Source organism: Galeopterus variegatus, unplaced genomic scaffold (genome assembly GCF_000696425.1).
Source record: "Galeopterus variegatus unplaced genomic scaffold, G_variegatus-3.0.2 Scaffold451, whole genome shotgun sequence".
Lineage (NCBI taxonomy): Eukaryota > Metazoa > Chordata > Mammalia > Dermoptera > Cynocephalidae > Galeopterus > Galeopterus variegatus.
The window spans coordinates 490,647-518,154 of record NW_007726562.1 but is presented as its reverse complement, the minus strand read 5'-3'; the positions used below and the strand labels follow the sequence as shown (position 1 = coordinate 518,154).

General features: G+C 35.0%; 1 protein-coding gene across 2 annotated transcripts in view; it reads left to right on the top strand.

The window, feature by feature from the left end:
- The first annotated feature begins 298 nt into the window (after positions 1-298).
- The window catches only part of KCNJ3 (potassium inwardly-rectifying channel, subfamily J, member 3), a 148,240-nt gene continuing 121,030 nt past the window's right edge, over positions 299-27,508 (top strand). The window contains exons 1-2 of one of the 2 annotated variants that reach the window (XM_008568902.1): positions 299-1,189; positions 11,610-11,826. In XM_008568902.1, coding sequence (XP_008567124.1) covers positions 488-1,189; positions 11,610-11,826 — 919 coding nt within the window. In that variant the 5' untranslated portion in view covers positions 299-487. The remainder of the gene's footprint in view (positions 1,190-11,609; positions 11,827-27,508) is intronic. The other variant, XM_008568903.1, reaches the window with a different exon arrangement.

Below are 27,508 nucleotides of genomic sequence, written 5' to 3'. Positions count from 1 at the left end.
GGGTCTGGTCCAAGCAGGTAGCGGCAGCTCCGGCAGTCCAGCGAGTTGGCAGGTGGGGTGGACTGGCCTGTCAACTCGTTAATTTTAAGCAGTCAGTTCGAGGGTGCTTCAGGATAGTCAGGAGAACAGTGGCAAGGTAAGAGGTGGCCCGGGATGCCGGTGGTGGGGGAAGAAAAGAGGAGTCTCGAAAAGCTTGGAAGCAAAATTGCTCTTGGGTTTCTGGTCCTTGCATCCCTCCTGCCTTGAGTGCGGGAGAACACTTTGGTTGGAAGACTCACCTTGGAACGAAAGCCTCTGTCCCACGGGAGAAGGAGAGCCGTTTGCAGGGGGCAGAGACCGCAGTTACCTGCCGGCTGAGCCCCCCCACCCCAGGAGCTCCCGCTTCTCCCCCCTTTCCCCCACCCCCACCTCCTTATTGGTGCTGGTTTGCAGTGCTCGGCTCCTGCGCCTTGGCTTCGCGTTTGAATCTGGCTCGCCCCTCCGTATTATGTCTGCACTCCGAAGGAAATTTGGGGACGATTACCAGGTAGTGACCACCTCGTCCAGCAGCTCGGGCTTGCAGCCCCAGGGGCCGGGCCAGGGCCCGCAGCAGCAGCTTGTGCCCAAGAAGAAGCGGCAGCGGTTCGTGGACAAGAACGGCCGGTGCAATGTACAGCACGGCAACCTGGGCAGCGAGACGAGCCGCTACCTCTCGGACCTCTTCACCACGCTGGTGGACCTCAAGTGGCGCTGGAACCTCTTCATCTTCATCCTCACCTACACCGTGGCCTGGCTCTTCATGGCGTCCATGTGGTGGGTGATCGCCTACTCCCGGGGCGACCTGAACAAAGCCCACGTCGGCAACTACACACCCTGCGTGGCCAATGTCTATAACTTCCCGTCAGCCTTCCTCTTCTTCATCGAGACCGAGGCCACCATCGGCTATGGCTACCGATACATCACCGACAAGTGCCCCGAGGGCATCATCCTCTTCCTCTTTCAGTCCATCCTCGGCTCCATCGTGGACGCCTTCCTCATAGGCTGTATGTTCATCAAGATGTCCCAGCCCAAGAAGCGCGCTGAGACCCTCATGTTTAGCGAGCACGCGGTGATCTCCATGAGGGACGGAAAACTCACGCTCATGTTCCGGGTGGGCAACCTGCGCAACAGCCACATGGTCTCCGCGCAGATCCGCTGCAAGCTGCTCAAAGTAAGTGCTGCCCTGCTACCTGCCGCTTCCCCGAGCCGGGAATTAACTCACCTGAGAACCACCACAGCCCCCTCCCCCCCGTGTCTTTGTTATCGCCAGGTAAACTTCCGGGGGGCTGGGGAGGGGAGAGAAAAGGGGCTGGGAGATTGGTCAGAGGGACAGTGACAGTTCTGTTCTTTCCTCACTTACTCTACTGCTCTTATTTGTATTCATCCTTTCGGATGTGCTTGTATCACTTCCTGGACTAGTAACACTTAAGGAGCGGTGTTGGCTCCTGGAGCCCTGAGGGAAATTAGTGCCCTGCTCTCCTTCCTATCCTTGCTGCTTGGCTCTTCTGAGCGCTTTTGATCTGTTGTCAACAAACACACTGCTCCATGCAACTTGAGGTACTGAAAATGAACTGAACGGTTTTAGTTGTAAGAAATAGGTGTTGAACTTGCCTCAATTTCGCTTTTGGCTTGTTTTTATTCTTTTTCTCCTAATAATATCAGCAGGCGGATTATTCCTCTAGAACCAATAACTCTGTTTTTTTTTTTTTTTTTTTTTTGATGACTTGTAAGGGGATCTTAACCCTTGAAATTTCCACTTTCCTTTTTGCCATAAACTTGCCAGTCTGGTCTCTCTTGCCTCATTTCCTCAACTCTCCATTTTGTCTCATTTTCAGATTATTTTTTTTTTTTTTTTTAACACAAACATACAGATTCAGAGATCAGTTAATAAAGTGGAAAAAACCACACCTAGTTCATTTAGAGTTTTATTTTTACTAAAAGTTTTCCTAGAGAAGTATTCTGTGAAAGCTTGAGTGCTTTTCCTGTAGAGTCTCTTGTTAATTTTATTCTTAATTGCCTGTTTCTATGAAGCCTTTGTCAATTACAGATTTCACTTGAAGCTTTTCAGCATCCATTAAAGAAGATTGCTTCCTACCATCAGCGGTGTAAATGCTAAAACAAATTGAACATGGAATGGTTATTAAAGTAAAGTCCATCTAGTCGTTAGAGGGCACCACCACAAACAAGAGGAGTTCCCCCTAATCATTCATCCAATTAGAGTTTGGGAATGAGAGTTTAAAGACCTGTTTTCTCTCTCTGTGTCATTTACAATTGTGTGTGAGGGATTTTCCTTAGGAGTTTTCAAATGTTCATAAATTGAAAAAGATGATTTCAAATAAATAGCTCATAAATTGAAAAAGATTTATCTAATATTTCATAGTGAACCATAACCAAATTAATTTAGTATTAAAAAAATGAAAGTCCAATAAATATTTAAGTTGAGATATTGCTGATGAAATTTCAATTTCCACTCTACAAGTATATATTGTTTTACACAGTCCCAACCTAGGTTGAAGGTAAAAGTGATCCAATGTGATTTAAAAAGTTTTGTTTTAATGTCATTTTCATTATTCACTTATAAGATCTTACCCTAATTACTCTTGACCAAGTTGCTCAGTAAAATGTTTGAATTAAAGCAGTTCACTTGTCCTGTCACTTAAAATCATATGCATATTTATTGTGCTCCATACAGTAAAATTGGACTACCACAGTGGAAAATTACAAGTCTGGTTCTGAAGTACATGTTCATTAAGATAATTGTGAATAAATAATTTGAATAGATCATATTATTTTATAATTAACTTCAATGAACTGCATACATTTTTAAAAATTTAACTTAGAATATCGTTTTATAGACTGCTGTTTGAACTGAGCAGGTTGTTGGATCAAGCTAAGCAGTTGTATTGGAGACGTTTATTGTAGCAGTAGTTGTTGTATGTGCCTGTTTCTATGCATAGACTATGACACATCATCTCTTTCTTTAGGTAAGGCCTATAGGGCAGCTAGGAGCACTTTAATTGTTAATATAGTACCAAGGTCTTTGCAAGGAATCCATGTTTATGTATCACATTGAGAGTCTTATTGAAGAGTAGTTTGCCATATTGATTAGTCTAGTGGAAATTTAAAATTAAGTGTTAAAGTTTATTTACTGCTATTCTGTAGTTTTCAAACATATGAAGTTGTTTATGAAAACATATCTTTTCCAGGCAACATATTTTAATGTTTTTAGATTCTATTAAATTTTATTGTAATAAAGCCAGAAATAATTAGAATTAATCTACATATTATTATTATTAATTTTTAATACAAAGGTACAATGAATCTGAAGCACTCAGTCTCTACAGTGGTGCAGGGTACTTCTAATGATTTTTGTGCATAAAGCTGTGTAGCACATATACTATAGAGAATGTCCTGATTAAAAAAATTTGGAGCAAGGTGCTATATTAACACAAGGTGATAAAAACAACATTTAATTAAAATGATACGTATAATATTCCTATAAAGTTGTTTACTTTAGATTTGTTTGGATGATGTTAGTGCTAGAAGTAAAAATGACTGACATGTGGCATCAATTTATATTTAAACAAAACTATGGTAAAATCCTCCCTTGCTTTTTCTGAAAGGAGAGGGTTGATCAGTGGCAAGTCAACAACCAGCCAGTGTAGTTTGTTTGAAGTTGATTTTTCCTGTAGCCATTGTAATTAAAGTGAATACTTGTAGTTCTTGTCATTGCTTAGACTTCATTAAAAAGAAGTCATGTTTTATTGGGGAACTAATAACACTCAGCAAAATTAGAGGAGAGATTTACCTTTAACAAGTTGCTCTCATTTTCTTTTAGGGACTGAAGTGAAGTGACCTAAAACAGTCAACAGTGTTTTTCATGAGAAGCTATACTAAAATCTTTAAATAATAATATTTTGCTATCATTTTATACATTCTTCTTATAAAATAGTACACATACTCAGTCTCCTCTTTTAACCTTCTTTTAACATTGTAAATGTAAAGTTTACATGTCCTTAATACAGAATATATAGAATTTTTAAGGCACCAAAAAGCAATATAATATTTAATGATAGTAATTATAGTGCATGTATGTTCTTCCTATAACCTAATTTAATTTCACTAACATTTTTCTACTGCTCTCTTGTTTTCTGAATAAAAGCTTCTGTATCAACATAACTATGAGCTTTATTTAGTAATTACAAAGCACTTTTGATTCTTGGGAAGAAACTAAGTACATGGATATGGTTTTCTAAAACTTGCTACTATAAATTTTCCATGCATAATTCTTTTGAAGTCCCTATCTTTCGATGAAAGTTTTTAAAAACTTTTTTGCCTAGTTTTTAGTTATGTTTCTCATTTATATAAAGGAAAATTTTATTTCAACTCTATTCCTGTCTTCCCAGATTGAAAATAGTGAAATTTCTTTCAGTAATCAAATTTTGATCTTCCAACTTTATTCCTGGAAGGATCAGTCCTTTTTCTACCCAACCAAATAAACAAACAACAAAAGTAGATTAAATAAAAATGAAAGAATACAGTTTGAAGTTATTTTTGAAAATCTACAATTTAATTATAAATACTGCCATAAAAAGCTCTTTTAAGATGATAACAGGATCGCAACCTTCGGTTTCGCTCCCGCGCCTCGCTCAGCCAGTGAGCGGGAACCGGTCTGTATGTGGGATCCGAACCCTCTGTATGTGGGATCCGAACCCTCGGGCGGGAGCGCCGCCGCGCTTCCCAAGCAGCGCACTATCCAGTGCGCCACCGGGCCGGCCCCTAGTGTTGGGTTTTAAGGATTTGGAAATATCACTTACTTCCTTCTGTCAGTCTAATACTAATGGTTGATTGCTCTAGAATTATAAGTCGTTAAGGGTAGAATGAAATAATAGAATGAAATGATCTTCTTTGATACACTGTTCAAGAATTTACAAGTTTATTATCCAACTGCTATCATATATATTTGTATATATAAATCATATATATGCATATATTCATTCAGTCAAACCTTTCTTACACAAAGAAAACATAAAATTATCTACTGTTGAATCCATATTTTGAGACAAAGTGATAAGGATAAATTTTTCTCATGGAAACATATCTTATTTCTTAATATTTCTACTCACTGCTAATAGTCATCATGTTTCTTTCCTAGTAGGTCAGCTATGCAACCCTTAACTTGCACTTGCTGAAAGGTAGTGGAGTACATTCTTTTCCTCTTCTGACATCACTTGCGTTATTTTTGTACTAACCTTTTTTATCCTCCATTTATATGGACACTCAAAACTGGATGATGTCTGGTTTCCCCATGTGAATGTGATCAAGTACAAAGGCAATAAAAAAAAAATGTTCTCTGCAAAACCATTAAGCGTTTTATCCTCTTCATATTTCCTAACATTTTGTTAATCTTTTAGCCATAATGCTTCCTGGACCACAGGATTCTTGGATTTTTCTCATATATTTATTGGTTTGTCATTGTTCTCTGCAAAACCATTAAGCGTTTTATCCTCTTCATATTTCCTAACATTTTGTTAATCTTTTAACCATAATGCTTCCTGGACCACAGGATTCTTGGATTTTTCTCATATATTTATTGGTTTGTCATAATTCCACATCTTACCCTTAAGTGCGATTATGTTTTTGACTTTATATGATCTTAATTGGTAACTCTTCTCATCAATTGATCTTAGCCAATTTGAACTTTACTTTTAATCTTGAGACAATGATTTCCCTCCCTTTTAAAAATTAAATCCACAACAGAATATCTATGAAAAAAACCTGTTCTTTTGAACACCCTCCAAGCTGTTAGGAAAAATATGAAAGAGGTCAAAGACTGAGTACCTTAGAACTGTTAAGGGGTAGGTACCATATTGCTTGGTGAGTTCTTTAGGTGGATTCATTATGTCTTTAAAAAATTAGCACAGTTCCTATTTAGTCTAGTTTTACTTTCTCTGACACAAGTACAATTTTCCAATAAGTATAGAACATGGATTATTTTTAAAATCTATTATTATTATTCCTTTTTTAAGAATAGTAGTAAGATGTTTTGTTTTGAATGTTTTCTTTCTTATTTTTAATGTGGTTCCTGAAAAGTACAGGGTAGCTGTGCTCAGGGAATAAAGTGTGAATAGAAATGAGGGCCATGGAGACGCACAAATACACAGCAGTAGGTAAGAACAAATGATAAAGAGAAACAAGAAAAAGCATTTGATGGATTGAAGGGTGTTTGGTGAGTAGGAAGAAAATGTGCAAGTAGGATTACAAATCCTGTCCACAGTTATAAATTCCACAAAAGGCCCGCAAGGAATTATAAAGCTGCTCTTTCATTAGAATGGTATAAAAGCTTCACATGTCCTATTACAGGATAAATTACATTTCATTCTATAAGGTATGTTCTTTTCATAGAAGTGAACATTTTTTTATTGGTTAATTAGCTTAGCATTAAAATTTTTTATTTTAGACTTAATGTTGGTCATAGTTTTTTCCACCTGAGTATTTATGGAATTTCTAACTTAAGGAGTCCAAATAAATGTACAATTTAATTGCAGACTATCCAGATAAAATTCTAGTTCTATACTCTCCTCTACCTGACTTAAGTTTTGGTCCGAGTGTCAAAGCCATTGCCATAACAGCTTTGAGTCACAAGACATATTTGTCCTTGATCTTGGTACCTGCTGTGGCTCATTTCCCAATGTTAGCTTCCAGATATTGCTCAAACCTCACTCCATGTAATTTTCTTTCTGACTTCAGCATATATTCAGCATGTGCCTGCATATGTATATGCATATAATACATTCAAAGATGAGAAGTGAAATTACAGATAAAATGGTGGGAAGGTGGTAGGCAAGATGGCTTAGCTCTCTGCATCTCAGCCTCCTCTCCTCTTTTCTCCTCTCTTTTCCCTTCTTCATCCCCTCTCCTCCCCTAATTTTTCTGGTGGGCATTTGAGAGATGTGGTGGGGTGTGGGTCAAGGCTTGGAATATGAAAGAGGTAAATCTTGAGAGTCAGATAGTAGTGATGAAATGTTTTATTCAAAATTCCCCGAGTCTAACTCTGAGCTAGAAAAGTACATGGCTGCAAGTTAGAGAAATGACAGAAAGGCAGCAAAGATAGGAATGACATTAGCGAAGTGTGGCCCTACCAAATGACTGTGGATGCTTGGCCACATATCCCTTAGAATGAGGATGGCCACATGTGGATCTGCTTATCCACAGTGCTAAATGTATATCCCAGAGAGGTGTGTGTGTGTGTGTGTGTGTGTGTGTGTATATCTTTGGATAAGTATCAACAGTCTATCACCTGGAATATAAAAGCTATTTGTGTTAAAGTACGTGACCATGATGGCCCCTTCCAGGCACCTGTGATTTTTGATTCTTTTCCATCTGTAGTCAGCATTGTAGTTGATTATCTTGTAGTCCTTTTATGACTCTGAGAGAGTTCAAAGTCATTTAACACTGTTTCTTTGAAATTGGTAAAATGACTGAAAACTCATAGATCCATTTTTGTATAATGAAAATGTATATGATTGAAATATTATTTATTAAATAGCATTTTTTAATATTAAATAGCATTTTTTGGAAATTTTTAGTACAACCTAAATTGTACAAAATCGTTTCAAAAATCCATGATGTTAAAATTATAATTTTTTTGGATGGTAAATTAAAAAAAACAATAAGCCTTAGATTATTTTTCTCTTAATTCTCCCCTACAACCTAAATTGTACAAAATCGTTTCAAAAATCCATGATGTTTAAATTATAATTTTTTGGATGGTAAATTAAAAAAAACAATAAGCCTTAGATTATTTTTCTCTTAATTCTCCCAATTTCTCTCTTAACTCCCAGAATTTGCTGTAATGTAAGTAACCAGACAGGCTTTAAAATGGTGGAAAGATTTTTTTCCGTAAAATTGAAAATAAAAGTTGAATAGAAGTCACTCTTAGGTCATAGTTTTTAAAATTATGTTCTACATGTTTAAGAATTACTAATTTTCCATTCACTGTCTTTCCTTTCACCTCTTTCTGACTTTCTTATTTGTCCTACAGTTTTTATCATTCTAAATAATTTTTTCATAAAATAGAAGTCAACCTATTAGTCAGCTTTTTAGAAATTTAAATTATTTCCTGCATCAATCTTAACTTTTAGCAATTGTTTCAAATTTGAAAATATTTTTAAATATTGTTGATCTAGACCACATTTATTTACACATTTTTATCTAGGAAATAATGATGGTTTTGTGTTCCCTGTGGAATTAGGAAGTTTATAGAGAGCTAAAGGTGATAATTGGATCACCAAGAAATTGCTCTATCAATGGTTTTTTTCCTTATACTATAATTCTTAAGATGACATAGTGAAGAAAGGTTAAATTGGTTTTTATCTCAAAATATTCTGTTTATTATCAAATATTTCTGGGTGAAATATAGTACTTGATAGCTAAATAAGGCAATAGAAAACTGACTGTCAGTGCTACTGATTTATTACATACTCAAGTTACAGATCACAGTTTAATTTTATAAAGGCACATACATGGCATATACATACTCCTCTTTTTTCTCTCTCTATTTCCCCTTCCTATACATGTGTATATCATAGTTGTTTGAACAAAAGTTCTCTCACTCCACTTATATAAGTTGAGGGACTTAAAACTAACATAGGCTTTTATTTTGCTCCAGAAAGTCTCTGAAATTGCACCAGAATTAGGACAGCCTAGGTTAGAATTATTTAGAAGCTTAGAATAGAATGTGTATGCCTCTAAAAATGCATTTGGTAGGTATATGTAGGTTTCTGGAACATCAAAAGTATTTGGCTAAGCACTGATAAGGTAACTTAGACATCAAACATTCCAGCATTCCAAGCCCTGCCACACTAAGACCATGCTTTTCGCTTTTGACCTGGGCCAAAGCCTTATCTCTAATTCAAGTGATTAATAGGCTTCCTGGCATATTTCAAAGTCAAAGAAGCAAACAAAAATCAGGTTGTTGAGCATGTCGATAGTTGTAATAATCGATGGCCTAACAAAGGATGAAGAGCTGAACGATAAAATTTTGGATATGTTTAGTGTCTCAGCCATTTAAAGAAAGATTAAACTCCATGGTATCCACTAGAAAATAATTTTCAATGCATATATAGGAAATTTTACTTACCTGAAAAATATATGTCTAATCATAAAAAGCATCTTTCAAAGAAATGAAGTTATTACTTTTCCCCTAGTGTCTCATAATAGGAAGACATGGATAGGATATAAAACGTTTTTTGTTTTGGTGGGGGGGGCTACATATAATTTGGAGAATATAGAACTACATTTAAAATCAGAAGGGATATTGCGTCTGAATGGAATAGATCCATGCATATTTAAGAATAAATTACCTATATCTGAATAAACTACTGTGCTAAAAATAAAATATTTCTGATTCCAGGTTGGCATTGTCCTGATAGCCTGCCTGTTTCAAGGCCACTTCTTTCATGTGTTACTGAATCATTAGGGGATATAAAATTTAACAGGTTACTCTAAAGCCTTTAAAATGATGCCCAGTTATAAATAACAAATATATAAATAGGGAGGGAAATTTAGTGTTGGTGTACATATATAATAATTAGAAAAATATATCTTCTTCTGGGACAATTATTTTAAAATAAATGGGAAATTGAATTTTTAAAGAACTGTCATTGTCAACACTGCCATTTAGTGCAGAAAGAGCAGAACTTAGAATAGTTAGTAAAAGGACCCAAATTCTGGTTATTAATTATAGACATCAGAATACCACCTTGTGTTTATATAGCACCTGTTTCTTAGTAGGTGAGAGAACAGTGATACCGGGTTTTTGTTTTTATGTATTTTTGTTTTGCATTTGGCTTTTATTTTGTTATATCAATTAATACTTGTCATACAACTGTGTAGTTGGGAAGATGTTGGTCTCATCCATATTTTTCCAATTTGAGAATAGGTTAAGAAATATAGGTGAAAGGGAGAGCTTTTTCATGTTGTTTGGAAATGCCTAGTTTTTTTCAACACTGGTTGCTAGGACTGCTGTTTTTATTTTTGTATCATCAGGTTTTTTCATGGATTTTTCCTTTTTGTCAGCGATCATTTTCTTTTTTTCATTTTTTCCAACCACCCACAAGGTAGAAAAGGAAAATGGTCTCAATGCTTTCATTATTATTTTTTTTCTGCACAAATAATATTCCTCAGTATCACTTATGCAAAGGAACCTCTCTAATTGACTAATTTTGCTGTTGAGATTCTTTGCAGCAATTGCTGCCATAATAAACCACCACCAATTTGAAACCCTTTGTTCTGTTTTGCCATGAAGGACAACTTACTAAACCACATTTCTCAGTGCTTTCTAACTCATTTACTCTGCATAAAAAGAAAATGTATTTCTTGGAACTCTGCAAGTAAGAATTTTGCCTTCATACTACCATTTCATTGGACAGACCAATATTATAGACCCTCCTTTGGTTATTAAATAAACTTTGCAGAATCTTTTAAAATATATTGAATTCTTCAAAGTCCCATGATCACAGCAGCATGCCCCCCCACCAAATTTTTCTGCATGCAGCTCTAATTACCCAGCCCTTATTTTATCACCATCATTATATAAATTAAACCCCAAAACTTGCTTGTACATGATTATTATATGTAACAGATATGGATAATAAAAGGAAAATGAATAGAAAAAAAGGATATGTAAGTTTTCTTTTATGATTTGCTGATTTTTAATAGTCATATTTAATTTTCTTTTAGAGTCTTAGCATGTGAACAGTTTATTGAATTAAGCTTTAGAGTGATTTATACTAAAACTGCATGCTACTGCCTTATGAAAATTTTACTAAACTATATTTATCAAATACAGATTTTTAAAATTGTCTTTTGATTAAGGAAAGTTCAATTTAGCACAATTTTCACTGTTTTAAAATTCATAAAATAAATATGAGTAGAGAAGCAAACAATTATAATGCAGTTTATTATGACTTTGAAAGCCATTAGCTAACAGCATCTGCCTTTTATTATTATGTGAACTCTTGTGTACATAACATAATTTGATATGACAAAATCTTCACTCTTCTATTCTAGTGTATATCTATTTGTTACGTTTTTAAAGTCCTGGAAAAAATAAATTATTGTATTTTGCTTTTTAACAATTCAATAATTTTGTTCTAAAATTATGAACAACCTTTTTCAACTTTAATAAACTCCATAAGAAATGCCTACTTAGTAGCTTTGTGAGGAAGAAAATCTGGCATGCAATAAGTTATCTTGCAGTGATTTATGTCAAGCAATATCACATGTACACTCAGTTCCACAGTTTATGCTAACAGCCATTGTTGGACCAGGCATTTCTCCAAAGCTCAGGATTTAGGGAATGGTAATTATAGCAAGTTGTATATTATAAATAATGCATGTATGTTCCACATGAGCTATTTGGGATTTCCGCCCATTTGCTAGAGCATAGCTGCATGATGATTTGTTTGGATTTTGTTGTAGATGATTGATAGTGCAGAATGTTGGCAACGATGTAAATTACTGTTGGGCTGCCTTGAAAATTTCAGTACAAGTGGTGATTTCTTCTCTTTTTCTATGTGCTTGTCTAGTCTCGGCAGACACCTGAGGGTGAGTTCCTTCCCCTTGACCAACTTGAACTGGATGTAGGTTTTAGTACAGGGGCAGATCAACTTTTTCTTGTGTCCCCCCTCACAATTTGCCACGTGATCGATGCCAAAAGCCCCTTTTATGACCTATCCCAGCGAAGCATGCAAAGTGAACAGTTCGAGATTGTCGTCATCCTAGAAGGCATTGTGGAAACAACTGGTAAGTAAAAACATAGATATGCCATCAAATTTCTTTACTCCATAATGACATTATATTATATGCACAATACCTGTCATGAATTGGGCTAAATGATTCAGAGTTCACAATAATGAAAGTAATGACTTGCCTCATTTCTTTGTAATATTAAAATGATGCTACTTTGGAAATTAAGGTTTACTGTTTTTTTGGGTATATACATAATATGAACTCAGGAATACTTACTGTAAAAAAAAAAAGGAAACCAAGATGACTCCTTAAAAATGATTATGATGTTCTGTTTTAATTACAAACTTGGATTTCCTATAAACATTTTTCTTTAAAGATTTAAGGTTAAAAACAATCAGGGTAATTAGTGAGCAGACTGAACTCAGAAGGCATGTTCTTGCCTGGGGGATGGTGAATGTGGGTGTCATTGGTAGAGCTTTGATATCTACTATGTGTGACCTCAGTGGAAAATTCCCTGTGTGTGTGTGTGCATGTGTGCTAAAGTAGCATTTTAATTGCAAAGTGGGTCAGTAGATTTCCCCAGCTGAACCTTGACCTTTTTTTTTTTTTTTAAGAGATTTTTCTTCTCTTTCTGTTTCAGTAAATCTATGTGCTGTTTGTTAGTCTGTAAGATGCAGTATATAGCCCTGGTATGCTCCAAGTACTCACAATTTGCTATTCTCTGAGGCGACTTAGATTGGCAGAGATTTTTCTTCTCTTTCTGTTTCAGTAAATCTATGTGCTGTTTGTTAGTCTGTAAGATGCAGTATAGCCCTGGTATGCTCCAAGTACTCACAATTTGCTATTCTCTGAGGCGACTTAGATTGGCAAAGGAAAGAAAGAATAAATATGAATATATTATTTGGGGATTTAATATGGCCCAGTTAGTTTGGGAACCTGCTGGATGCTTGAGATTAATAATGTAGTATCTACATCATTATATATACAATACATTTGTATATGTGTATATGTGTGCATATCCTGAGTTTTACACTTTCTACAAGTAATGAGAAAGGAAGAAATATTTTAGCTCTCAAATTTTTTCTACCAATATCATCTTAATCTTAAAATGCTAATTATTATGTATAAACTATGGCAGTATTGAAATTAATGTTGGCAGTAATATAGATAAATTCAAGCTTTATACCAAGGTAGAAAATCTTTGATTACAGTACAGTAACTCTTGTCCAAGGAGCAGAAGGAGGCAAGCCATTATAGTTTTTGTGTATCTGTCACATAACACCTATCTGAAATTCAGACAATATGTTTAATCTCTATAAACTTCTTTTCCATCTCTTTAAAGCGAGAATGATATAATAACCACCCCATAGCTGCTTTAGTATTACTATTATTTTATTATTATTAGTGCTTCAGTTTTAAAATTAAGATTTTAAGGACAGTGGGAAAAGATTTAATGTGTCAAGGTATGTCTGCAATTTTATTTCTATGTGGTATTTTATGATTTAAATTCCCCGATCAATTTTTCAACTTAAAATTCAAATGACATCATAGAATTTTTAAAATTACCACATATGAGTAAAGAATGAAATCAATTTATAAAGGCTTTTAGTCCAAGAAATCTTTAAATTTGAATTTCTGTATTATGATCTCATTTTTTGAAGTAATAATGTTATTAGAGCTTGAAAAAAACAGATGTTGCCATTTTTGTTGATTTATTTCTTATACTAGATGGTTCTTTCACACACCTGCTTATAGTTTACCAATTACTTGTTATTATTCTACCCACTGATATGAGTGAAGTTTTTGTTTCATTTGACAGCCTTAAAAACCTCTTATTAGATTTGTCTAGCTAGCTATTCATCCATTTTTTCCTTTTTCCCCTAAATACTGTGTGTATTTCTTAAGGGTAAAAGCATTTTCCTGCAAAATCACAGTCTGAAAACAGAATAGTTTCTCAACCTTACTTTGTGTTTCTTGATCTTGAGGTATTTGAAGAATATATGCCAGGAGTTTTGTCGAGTGTCTCCTAATTTGGATATTTCTGAAGTTTCCTTATTCATTAATTCTTTTGATTTTTGACTTCTACATGGGTACCTTAAGGGAATGTTGAAGCAAGGTGCTTTTTAAGTTTACCTGTATTTCAGAGGATCATGGTTAGTAAATAAAGTCCTACATAAGGTCATGAGGAGTTTTATAACATAAATAATTTATAAAGATTATTGATTTTGTTTTAACATTTCTTCCCTTCTGGGTTTTTTTTTTTGTGTGTGTGTGTGTGTGTTTTATAAGTAACTAACAAACAATACTCTCCACAGAAAATGTGAAAACTTAGTTTTTTTTTTTTGTGTGTGTGTGTTTGTGTGTGTGTTTTATAAGTAACTAACAAACAATACTCTCCACAGAAAATGTGAAAACTTAGCTGGAGATTGAATTTCTTATTCAGAGATTGCCTTTTATGGAGAAGAGATTAGAGTCCATTTCTTCTTAATCTCTTAATTAAGCTTGCTTTCTAGATCTATTATAGCAAGACAAACAGCAAACCATTACTTATAATTTATAGAACTTATTTCACGGAAAGTTTTATCTAACATTTTGTTTGCGTATATGCCCTAACTAATTAAACCCCACACTGTTTTAACTTTGTAAAATCTGTCTCTATTTCCATGCCTCTCTGAGCATGATAAAAATAACATAGACATTTTTATGTTCATTTGATTATTTAAAATTTTACTGAGATTTATTTAGATTCATCTTTAAAGGTGCTTTTTACTTTATCCTTCCAATCACAATACATTTTGTTTTCTCGTAATATTTATTGCTTAGAATTAGACAGATATGATCACTTGGGATTGTGCTGAGGCAGGAAGAATACCATCTTTACCTCTCATGTTGTTTGGTACAGTCTGATGAATAAATTTTAACTCAATGTAACTTTCTATCATATTTAGTATTAAAATACCAACTTTTTATCATTTATTCATTCATTCATTAGATAAGTATTTATTGAATGTATGCTGTGTGCTTGGATGTATTTGAGATTCTGGAGATGTAGTGGCAGCCTGGACAGACAGAATCTCTTTCCTCATGGGGGTTATATTCTAATTGGAGAAAGCAGAACACAGAACACAAATAAATAAGCAAAATATTATCAGTTAATAATGTGTCAGGGATTTTAAAAAACAACAACAAGGTAATGGGATAAAGAGTGCATGCAGGCTACTTTGGGTTGATAGTCAGGGAAGGTCTATAAGGAGGTGACACTTAAGTGAGAACTGACAATGCAGAAGGCCGTCCCAGGCATGTCTGGGGGAGGAGCATGGCAGGCCTGTGGAACAGCTGCTGCAAGGGCCCCAGGTTGGGAATGAGCTTGATTTGTTCTGAGAACTAAAAGAGGGTGGAAGTGGTTGGAGCAGAGTGAGCAATGTGGAGAGTGTGGTGGGAAGAAGTCAGAGAGGTGGAGGGGCCACCTCTGCACTACAGATGATTTTATTGCACCAACAAGAAGTGTTAGGATTTCATTAAAAAGCAGAACCTGCATTTATATGACAGAGTAATAATTTAGTAATTTCAAACTATATATATATGACAGAAATCCCCACTTATTTTTCTAGTGGGTTGCATGTCGTGTATTTAAAAATTAGTACTCCTCCTCTCTCCTTTATTTCCTAGCTCTCTACCCTCATCTTCTTTCCTTTTGTAGTTCCCAAGTCCATCATTCCTTTTAACTCCAGGTATGAAACCTCCCCCCAGCTGTGGTCTTGTATTTGCTATTAATTTCCAGGGCATTTTTTTCACTTGGAATCACTATTTTAATTCAGAGTCACCTTGTCCAAATTCAAAGGCATCATCTTACCTTCAAATTACCTCATTTGGAAAGTGTGTTTCTATTAATGAGAGCTATTTTATCACAGTTCCCCACCTTTCCTTAAAAAATCCAACTAATTTGTTAGCTCCACAAATATCTACTGAGCACCTAAAACAGGCTGAACACTATTCTTGACCTTAGAGGACGCATGAGTTAGCGAAACAAAATTTCTGCCCTTATGGATACTTACATTCTTATGTGGGAAACAGACAATAAACAGATGAAGTACATCATTTAGAATGTTAGAAAGTAATAAGTTCTATGGAAAAAGATAAAGGGCAAGAGGGACTGGGAGTGGACAGAAGCCAAGGACGGCTGCAATGAGAAGGTGACAGCTGAGACAAAACTCAGGACCTTGAGCAAAGCAAATAACCAGGAGGTGGGCATGCCAGGCAGAGGTGTCAGCAGTTGCAACTGCTTCAAGGAGGGCAGGGTGCCTGGCTGCTACTCCCCCTTATGTCTTTCAATTCAACCCTTTTTCTTTGAGCCCACATAATGATACTTCTAAATCACAGTAGTCATCTCAGAAATGGATTTAGTACCTGCAGGATCTCTGCTAGATGCAAATTGCACACAATTGTCCGGTCTGTTTGCTTACAACACTGCTTTCACGATATACTTGTGCTCAAAAGTCCCTAATGGCTGCCATAGGAAATTTCATGCATTTCTTCCTGGGAAAATTAGGCTGCTCTTCTTCCTGTGATGCTCATACACTGTTGCTCACTCTTGCCTCCCATATCTACGGTCATGTGACTTTTCAGTGCCTGGAATAGCATTTCTGTCTTCTCTCACACAGAGCAAGAGTGGCCTTATTTGTTGAAACTTTCCTGGACACGTTAGTCCATAGTTTTTCTTTAATGCCTCATTCAAACTAAAGCTTTTACTATTGAAGGGCTCCTAAGTACATGCTCATTATAGAAAAAAATATGAAAAATATAAAAACTTTACTCAATTTCATCTGCTACACTGATATTTGTAATTAATTTCAGGTATTTGTATTCAAATATATCATTTTTGTGCCACGTGTGCTATTTTATAACTGGCTTTATTGGGTAACCTATTGTAAACATCCTTCTTGTCAAATTATAATTCTACACCATTAGTTTTAGTGGCTTTATTACATGCTAATTTATATATCTATCTTAATTTCTTATTATCTATTTTCTAGTTTGGGATTTTTAGGCATTTCCTTTTTAATAAAGTGAATACTTTTACAGTCTATAGGTTAAATTTAGTAACCACCAACTTTGCTAATTTAGATAAATTCCTAGAGAAGAAATTCTTGGGTAAAGGGACATATAGTGATTTCTGATACCCATATTGGGGTAGCTATCCAGAACGCTGATATCAGTTTACAGCTATGTATAAAGGTGTCCATTTTCTCTTATACTTGCCAACAATAGGCATAATTGCTTTTATTTTTGACAATTTGACATTATTTTGTTCTCTTTGATTAGCAGTGAGATTGAAATTATTGTATCTGTCTATTGGTTATGAATTTTATTTCACAAATTGTCAGTGCGTATTGATCATTTTGCTTGAAACTTTTTCTTATGCATAAATTCCTTGTATAATTAATTAGCACATTATTGTACAAAATAATGTCACTAGTAGTTTGTATATTTTTATGGAAAGATTTTCATGTATATATGTGTAATTTTATTATCTTTCTCTCATATGTGCTTTGTTACATCTTCAAATAAACTGTAAACTTCCAATACTTTTTAAGGACTGTGTTTTCTGGCTATTTATTTTGTATGCTGTAGACCTCCAAAAGTGATAGATCCCAGTAAACACTTCTGATCTATTTGTTTTTATTTTTAAGTGATTTTAATTGAGTTAAAATTTTATATGCTTGTTTTCTGAATCCTGAATACCAGATAGTACAAGGATGGTTAAGAAGGAAGTCCACAGTCCAGAGGGAGAAAGGAGTTGAGCTAAATCAAGTATTAGCACTATGTGCTTAAATGTAGGTCAGGCGATAGTAGGGGCCTAGAAGAGTGGTCCCTGACTCAGAAATGAGTCTGTAATTTCTTGTAGGAAATCAATTAGTAAATGCTGGCTGGGTACCTATGTTATTAGGTGCAAGATAGTACAAGGATGGTTAAGAAGGAAGTCCACAGTCCAGAGGGAGAAAGGAGTTGAGCTAAATCAAGTGTTAGCACTATGTGCTTAAATGTAGGTCAGGCGATAGTAGGGGCCTAGAAGAGTGGTCCCTGATGGGTTTTCTCTTAACAAGGTCTGAAAAGGTCCTTCTGAAGACATGGCATGAGCTGAAGCCAAAGATGAGGCAGAAGCTCATCAGGAGGGTACAGGGAGCTGGGCCTTCTGGACAGAGAGACAGAAAGTACAGGCACTGAGGGTTCATTTTGTTAGGGGCAGCATACTTTCTTTGGTATTGGTAGAGTGTCAAAAGAAAGTGAGGGAAAACTGGCTGCAAATGAGCCTAGAATTATCCCTGGGAAAGTTGGGACCTAATTCTGCAGTCAATGAAGTCCTTGAAGGATCTGAAGTGGTGAAATGGCATTATGATATTTGCATGATAGAAAAATCCCTCTGGCTACAGATGGAGGATGGATTGAGTGGGACTGAGACCAGAGACAGACCGGTTATTAGGCTGTTACAACAGGCCTACCCAGAGGTAACTGGGTCCTGTATGAAATTATCTGTCTCAGACAAATATGAGACTGTTGAAGATAATGAAAAAGTCCCCAGGTTTCAAAGCTGTTACTTGTGATGAAAGAACAATGGAGAAAAGGACTCCAGGATCCTTCTCCCTAAAGTTCTGCAGGCTTCTAACAAGAAGCTGAGATACCCAAAGCAATTTTAAAAAAAGAAAATAACAAATAGAAAAGCACTAACAAGCCATTGACTCTTCCTTATTAGTGAAAAACAGCTTGGAATACTCTAATGAATAAATCACACAACAGAAACTCAACTTGTGAATAATTGAGATGGGCCTATAATTTTCCTCTCTTGATTCTACAATATTGAACTTTCTTAATTTTAATTGATCATTACTCCTTAGTGATACAACAGAAAGTGATCAGCAAGCCACCTACAGTTATTGTAAATGAGGTAGCAGTGTCCTGACCATCTTTCCTAATTGCATATTCTGAATTATTAGCCTTTTAGATCTTCACACCTGTTGTAGCCAAAACCTAAATCAGGGGTCTCTTGTTTACCTCTCCAGTTTTTGTGTTTCTGCCTAGATTGCTGTTACCTTTTGAAGTTATTGCTGTTTTAGAATACTTACTACTTTTATCAGATAAAAGTCAATGACACATGGACCTGTACAGATTGAACACCTCAAAGTAACCTCATCCCCGTAACTTCCATGATTACATATTTGTTAAATATTTGTTGTCTCTGATATGAAGACAATAAATCAGCAAACTTTCTGGGTAATCTAGATAAACCATAGGGGATTTCTAACTGGGGAAAAGTAGTTTTGGTTAAACATAGTCCAGTGACAAGGAACTTCACAATTTAGACATTAACTAATTCACATTCAAAGTTTTTCACTGGTAGGTCTTGGGACTACTGGCATAAGAATCTCATGAGATGCTTATTAAAATGCTGAGTTCTGGGCCCTCACCTAGTCTTACAGGGTTAAAATGTCTAGAGTTTTGGCCCAGAAAACTTGCATTTTTCAAAAGCCCACAGGTGGCTCTTATTAAGAGTAGAATTCTTCCATCCAACAACCAAGAAAGCCACTAATATTTATTGAATTAACTGCTCAACTGCAATATACCTTGACCTAACCTACCACACTGGCATATGGAAAGATTGAAAAAGAACATAGCTCTTTAAATTTCTGAAGTCTTCAGAGATGAAGCTTTGTGTTGAGTCAGACTGTGCTGAAAAATGTATCCCAGTGCAAATTAATGTGGGTAGAAAACAGTGAAAATCAGGAATATGAATTAAAATGCATTGCTATTTATCATCGTTAACCAAGAACAAGATGTGATATCTATTGCAGAACATTGTGTGAAGATGCAATATAAATGCCAAACAAGGATGGTAGTGCTACTCACTGATGGAGAGAATTCTGATCATTGAAATTGTTATACACTCATTAGACCAGAACACTGTGTGCAGTTATTTACTGTTTCATTAGAGGCAATATCATTATGCTCATGGAAAAGTTCAAAAGGACAATTTTTATAATTTTACACTAAGACTAAACCTGGCTATCAGTGAGTAAAACTAAATCATTTCAGGGCTCTCTTTTCTGGAGAAATTTTGCAGAGATAACAGGGATTTAATAGAAATATGAATTTAATAGGCAATAAAATGAGTAGATAAGATTTGAGATCCAGATAGAGTGAGTTTATCCTGACAAGGATTCTAGGCCCAGTTTGACATTGTCTCACCTTTGATTAGTTTTTACTTTGTTATTTCTATGCCTTAGGCTCTGTCTGAAAAAGAGCTAAGATCATTGATCTACTCAGCTCATAGCAGTGACCTTAGCACTGAAATTCGAGTGGGAAATCGTTTCTGTTGTTGTTATGGTTGCTATTCAATATAAATGTTGAATGAGATAAAATAATATAAAGTTATTATAGAAACTATGACATCCTAATATTTATTGATAGTGGTGGCACAGTGCCATCATAACAGTGAGAAAATACACTTATGGGGCAGGGTGGGGAGGGAAGGAAGGAGGACAATTAATTATTTGTTGTCCAAGAGTGATTTACCCAAGGAGTGTAATCTTAAGTGTGTTGATTATATATGGGGTATATTTGCTTAACCTCTCTTGCCAAAAATATACTAATAAGCCTGAGAGTGGCTCTAGTTATGATTCATTCCTGCTGCCTACCTCAGAAAAGAGCTATGTCTAGACCATTTCAGAGAGATGATTATATCTTAAAGGCTTTTGAAGAAAGAGCATCTTAGTCTCCCTTAAATTGCTATCAAGCAATTTTTCCATATGTTTCTAAGTTAATTTTTAGTATAATTTAAATCCATTTTGTTTACTTTTATTTTAGTTTCAGATTTTTTGTCATTTAAGTTAGAAAGTGTCTTTTCAGTTTTCAGAGCCATCTTCAGTCGCTTGTAGTACAGCTCTGTGCTATACCTCAAAATTTAGATACAGGTAAAATCTGGTTCCTTAACTTTCTCCCAGATACACGTAAATATAAGAGGATAAGTATGGGAGAGGACGAGCACATCATGCTTTGATGACTGGAGAAGGTTTGGACCTTATGAACTGAATGTACATGTCTGCTTGTGTATGAGCTCTCAGCTCTTTTTTTAGTGCTTTTTCTGTACTAAGGGTTTACTTTCTGACTCATGCTCCTGATTCAGCAGTTCCCCAGAAATGGCTTCAATCCGTCTGTATTTGGCAGCACTTCTTAGAGAATGTAGAGAGAAAATGCTGTAGCCTCTTTGTGTGTGTGTGTATTTATTCAGATTAGCATTATCGGCTCCAAAAATGTTTTAACATGTGTTTGTTATCTGTTTTTTTTCTATTTTTGCTTTGCTGTACATTTTTCCCAGTGGCCTTTTTAAAATATGCTTCATTACCCTCCATTTTAATTTTTATATATTAAATTCAAAGGTTAAACTTACATGGCTAATACTATTCATTTAGTTAAAATTTTGGTATTTTATAACCTATAAGTTGTAGAATGGTAGTGCCTCACAGTGCTTTATGAAAAAGTCCAGGTGTCTTAAGTTTGCAAGGTTGATTTGCTAAAATTGAGGATGGACTTTGGTCTTGAATGTTTTATGTTGCATGTTGTGCAGTACACTAGGAGTGTATTGGCTTTAATTCAGTTATTTATTATTCTTTAGATTCAGTCTAACAAACTGAATTTAGCTTATCTTTAAATATATCTGAAATGTTACTAAAAGAAGAGATGAAACCTTTATAGGGTGTCCTCCTACATTCCAGGTTCTGCTAATACAGATATTAGTTAAAACATTGTATCTTATTTGGACTAATCATTTAATTATATCTGCCTGACATGATATCTTTCCTGGCTTGGATATGCTTGGTAAAATCCAACATGCCACTTTCAGCTTTGAAGAGGCATTATTTCTTATTTTTCTTGACAGTGGAAGCCAGAATATTATTGGAACCAGAATAAGTTGAGAGGAAGTAAAAAAGGCAAAATTATGATGTTTGAATCTTAGCTGTCACTTAGTTGAATAGCAGAATTAGAATGATAGAATTGTAAAGATAAAATACACCTTAGTGATAATCTAGTTAAAACCTTCCATTTTACGGAAATGGAAACTATGATTCAATGAGGTAAAACAACTTGCCTGTCTTCTCAGAGTCTGTTGGTGGAGGAATCTGGAATGTGATTTTATGCTTTAAATCTTATTCCAGCGTTCTTCTCATTAACAGTAATATCTCACTTATTTAAATGAGTTTCTTGCTTTCCTGCTTTAAAATAGTTTATAATGACATGGAGACTATATTTTGTTTAGACATATCAATTTTCTTTTCTATTTCTAAGAGCTAAGTTTTAGATCATATCAGCTAGTTACCTGAGTAGAGGGGAAGGCCAGTCAATAGATGCATGCATTATAAATAGATCTGTTCTTGAACTAAATTGCAAAGTCCTTTTTTGGCAAATACCTTAAGAGTGGTAACTACTGAGACATCCATGTGTTCAATAACTGTGTCAGGTACTGGGTACACAGGCTGAATAAGAAAGTTGAGGGTCCCAGACAGTGGAACTTGTATTCCAATGAAAGATAAAAACACTTACACAAGTAGTGAAGAATAGTGTAAACTGGAAAATGTACCATACTACTGGGGAACATAAGAGACCACACCTGGGCTTGGGAAGGATGAGTGGGAGTTAGCTAGGCAAAGAAGTATGGAAAGAGTATTACTTAAAGAGCGAAGAGATTTGGAAGACTTCAAATGTAGGAGAAAGAGAAAACTTTCTGTTTTTAAGTTACTGAATGACATTCATATGGTGAGAAGTAGAGTGCAAGGAAATGGGGAAAAGAAGGAGTTTCAGGACATGATGGTACAAGTTAAAGGCTGGAAAATGTGGTACTTTTTACTCGTTTATGTGTTTGCACATAGTTGTAATGAGTAATAGGGAGCCGCAGATGGCTTTTAAGGAGGAAAATGACGTGATCACAATTGCGCTTTAGGAAAAAAATCACTGGCTGACCTTAGAGAAAGTATTAAATGGGCCAAAACAGAAGGCGGTTAGACGAATTAGGTACTCCGACAGTAATTCAGATGGAAGATGATAATCTATTGCTAGTGGGAGTTAGAAGAAGCATCCATGGCTAGGATATCTGGACGACATGTTGAAAGCTTGAAGGATGTTACATTTCATGTTGCTCTTGATGAAGTTTAATGTCTGAAGATGAAGGAGAAGACAGTTAAGATGGTGAAACAGTGCAGGCTTGGAGGGTGTGAAAATGCAGAGAATACGTAGTGGAAGTTTCTAAATTCAGATTTGGACTGAAGTGTGAGATGTACGAAGTGCAGTAAGGCTAGAAGTTAAGGCTCCAAGGTATTGGGAGAGGACTGTGGATAGCCTGCAGTGCCATGTCTTCAATTTATTAGGCAAAGAGAAGCTATTACAGGTTTTTGAGCAGGAGAGTGTTATGATCAGATTTGTTCTTAACATCTCTGGACAATAATGTGTAGAAAGTAATAATAGTAAAGTAAAAAATAATAGTAAAGTAAAAAATTACCTTTCTCATTTCCTTGTGTTCTGTGTTCATTTTGTCCCTTCTGTGAGAGGACAACGATCAGATTTGTTCTTAACATCTCTGGACAATAATGTGTAGAAAGTAATAATAGTATGTATAAAATTACCTTTCTCATTTCCTTGTGTTCTGTGTTCATTTTGTCCCTTCTGTGAGAGGACAAATGGATATAGTTTGAATCCATTTAGCTTTTAGAAAAATGCTTTAAATCAAAGTGATAGGTACATTTTATAAATCAGATCAGATATGCTCAGTGCTTCAGTAAAAATAAATGGCACTAAATTATTTTTAACCAGAAAATTACTGCAAATTTTATTCTTTAAAAAAATATTTAGAATGAGTTTTTCTTCAAAACATGATCCTTTAGAGATCCACTCCACAGTGATTTGAAAAATAAAAGTGTCAAATTATAATTGGAACTTAAAAACTTTTTTAGAGGATAGCTATGAAAGTTTTTGAATTCGCTGAATTATACATTTGTATTCTATAATTTATAATTAACTTCTAGAGAGAACTTTTGAACATGCCCAATTTGTCTTTCAGACTGCTTTAAAAAAGGAAATTATGACTCTGTGAAGAAAAAATAAAATCTCAGAAATTTGATATGTGTTAAATTAGATGAATGCTTTGTGTGAAGATAAAATGATAAATTTTATAGTTATGGAGATTAGTCTAATAGTGACAATGTCCCATTAATAAAATACCAGGATAGCTAAGATTACAAAGTGTCAGTGTGTGTGCGCGTGTGCGCGCATGTGCATGTGCCTCCTGGCTTCTGATGCACACACTTAGGTTTAAACAAGGGCCATTATTATTATTATTATTTTATCTGTGTTGTGATAAGAACAAATTAGTTGAATAAGTGCTGACTAAAGATTAATCCTACCCTATTTTTGAGCAGAATACGTATCAAACTGAATTAGGGAGGAAAAAGTGTAAATAAGTCAAATTTTCCTGCAGCTCAAAGATTTTCTTTAGTTGTGTTGCCAATGTCAGTCTAAGTTTTCATATCTTTCCCACTCGTGCAGTGGTTTTTACTCTTCAAGCAAACGTGATAATAGAACATAACCTGTTGAGGAATGCCTTCCCTGACACATTTCATGTTCTGGAATTCTGCCAGCAATTACGTGTCATAGGAATGGTTTTTAGCCTTTTAGTGTCAACAATGCCATACGCTGATATGATGTGGTTTCAAATGGAAAATTAGAATTTAAACTGTGGGAATAAAATCTGATGTAATGGGTAAAAGTATACTCTATGTTACTGTTAAATGTAATATTTTACTTTAATTATTTATAAATACAAGTAAAACGTTGTGTTTAATATTAATATACATGTATACCTTTGATTCAGAGAGGAGACATAAAGTATTATTTTACTCTGAAGAGTTTTTAATGACTCATCTGTGCTTTTAATGTTTCCTTTGAGAGATTCTTCTGCTGCTTAATGGTGCATGTTCAAAAGTAATTTTCTTAGGCATTCAAAAATCTCCAAGAAATATTGATATAATATCAACTACAGTCATTTTTTTTTGACAATAACATCTTTCAGATCATCACTGATTTTGATCACATTGCTAGTCAGACAATAAACGTTTATTTTCTGCTTTTTTTCCTCTCTCAAAAATTCTCTTCTGGAGAGTTGTCCTCTATTACTTTCTACTTTTTATACCTTGCATCCTCCACCAAAGTTTTATTTGTTTGTTTGTTTGTTTTGAAAATAGTAATAGTAATACCTTCCCCACCTAACTTTCAGTGTTATCCTGTGAATTCAAAGAGATGATGTATAGAACATGTGTTGCAAAGTTGAAGTCCTATATAGAAAAATGTTTGCAAGGTTAGTGAGTGTCATTGTGTCTTTCATTTTTCCCTTTTATCCCCCTGCTGTCACCTGTTTAAAAACATAAACTTTCATAGTTCTTCTTCCAGTATTTTTTCTTTGAAATATTTGGTAGTTTTCCTGTATCAAACTTTATTTCACTAGTTCTTAAGAATACTCTTACCTTTCCATGTTTATTAACTTACTTGAGTAATCTAGACAGATCTGCCAATAACTGGGAAATTATTTTAATTTATGGAAAGAGCATGATTTAAAATTATTCAATAATATTGAATATTATAGGTCTTTTTATATGGTTTCTTACATTAAAAATTTGCTTAGATTCATACTTTTAGAGTGCAGGTATTATTATGATGTTAACTTTTTGAAAAAAGCATTTAGTATACCCTTATACCTGCATCGTCAGCTACTGTGGTAGAAAGAATGTTGAGTTAGAATCCAGTTCTGCTCTTACCTGGCCATGTTATCTTTGCCATGTCAAATAATATTCTTGAGTAAAGTTTTCTTTACTTATAATAATATATAAATATTATTGCTTGACCTTTTTTTTCCCTAAGGCAAAGGGAAATTAACATTTCATAAAATTATGAAGTGCCATAATGTGAAAGATATAATGATTTTGATGAATGAAAATGACTTAAATGTCATTTTTTCATTTTATTCTTATCTTATTAGTATTTTATTTATGCCATTATTTCTCAATTATATTTTAAGTCTTCTTCTGGTATACCAAAGTTTTAATAGAATTTTGTGTCATATTGCATTTGTGTTTAGTAAAGATACATCCTCAGTTATTCATTGTGACCTATATATTTTTTTAATAATAGTGTCATTATAGTGAATAAAACCACTAATACCCTTAACATTGTTTATTATTTATAGAAATAGCCTTGTGGCTTACTTTTATCTACCCTGTTACATGCCTGTCTTTATATATTTTTGCAATGCTTTGCTCCATGTTCTGAAGGCTGGGAAGCCATGGAAATGTCTGGACTACCTTCTATTGATGACAGTTTGGAAGGGGAATGTCAAAAAGATCATATATTCTAAAGCTTTTGTGATGTTACAATAAACCTCTTTCCTATTGATATGCTTTCAGGATTGATCTCCCTTTGTGAGAATTTATATGGTTGGTTTCTGGAAACACTGGGGCAAATCTGTCATCCTTAGTAAAAAGATTCAGTATTCCCACAGTATTTTTAATTTCCTGTAGAAGCATGTGGTGCATGACATTCCAACTTGCTAATTTTAAAATATGTCAGGTTTTAGAAGAGATTGGGCTGTTATATTCGGGAGAATTAGTCTTGTGGTGATTATAGGTGTGCACTTTGGAGTCATATTGCCTAGTTTTAGTCTCTATATGTCATGTATTGTTTGAGAGATTCTTGGGAAGTTAATTAACTTCCCTTTGCCTTGGTAGCCTCTTATGTAAAATGGAGGTGGAAATTATACCTATCTCAATTTATTTGGGAGGGGTAAGGGAAGAATTAAATTAACAATATTAAAATAAAATAATATAGTTAGTGTACTTAGCACATTATGCAGTTCTTCAGGGCCACCCAGTAAATATTAGTAATTGCATTGATATCATCAAAATAATTAATATTACAAGGTTTTTAGTTTAATTCATTTTTAAAGACTAGTAATATATTAACATCTATAAAGATAGGAGCCATGGGCAGCTCCCACCACCCAGCATAAGGCAGGAGCATGTACAGGGTCCTAGGCAGGAGCTGTGGGCAGTCCCCACTGCCTAGCAGAAGGTAGAAACATGCACAGGGTCCTAGGCAGGACCCAAGATATGGTCTCTGCCCCCACCAGAAGGCAGAAACATGCATGAGGTCCTTGGAAGGAGCTGCGGGCTGCACCCACCACCTGGCAGAAGGCATGAGCATACCAAAATAACCACTCCCACCTGGTGCTATGACCATTGCAAAAGTAGCTCACCTCCACAGTAGCAGCGATAGCCACTGTGCAGGTGGCCCACCAGCCACTTGACTGCTTTTGACACAAAGAGAGTCACCAGTGGAGACTGGAAAAAGGAGAAAGTATCTCTCCTTAAAGCCCACTCCAGCTTAATAGAAAAAGCAAGTGCTTACCAGATGATTAGACATCAACACAGAGTTACAAGAAACACAAAAATCCAAGAAAATGTACTTAAGAAAGAATGTAGCAGAACTCATGGAACTGAAAGATTCATTCAATGAAGTACAAAATGCAATCAAGAGATTAATCAGCAGGCTAGTCCAAACAGAAGAAAGAGTTTCTGATCTTGGAGATAGCCTTGTTGAAATAACCCAGGCAGACCAAAAAAAAAAAAAAAAAAAAGGAAAAAAA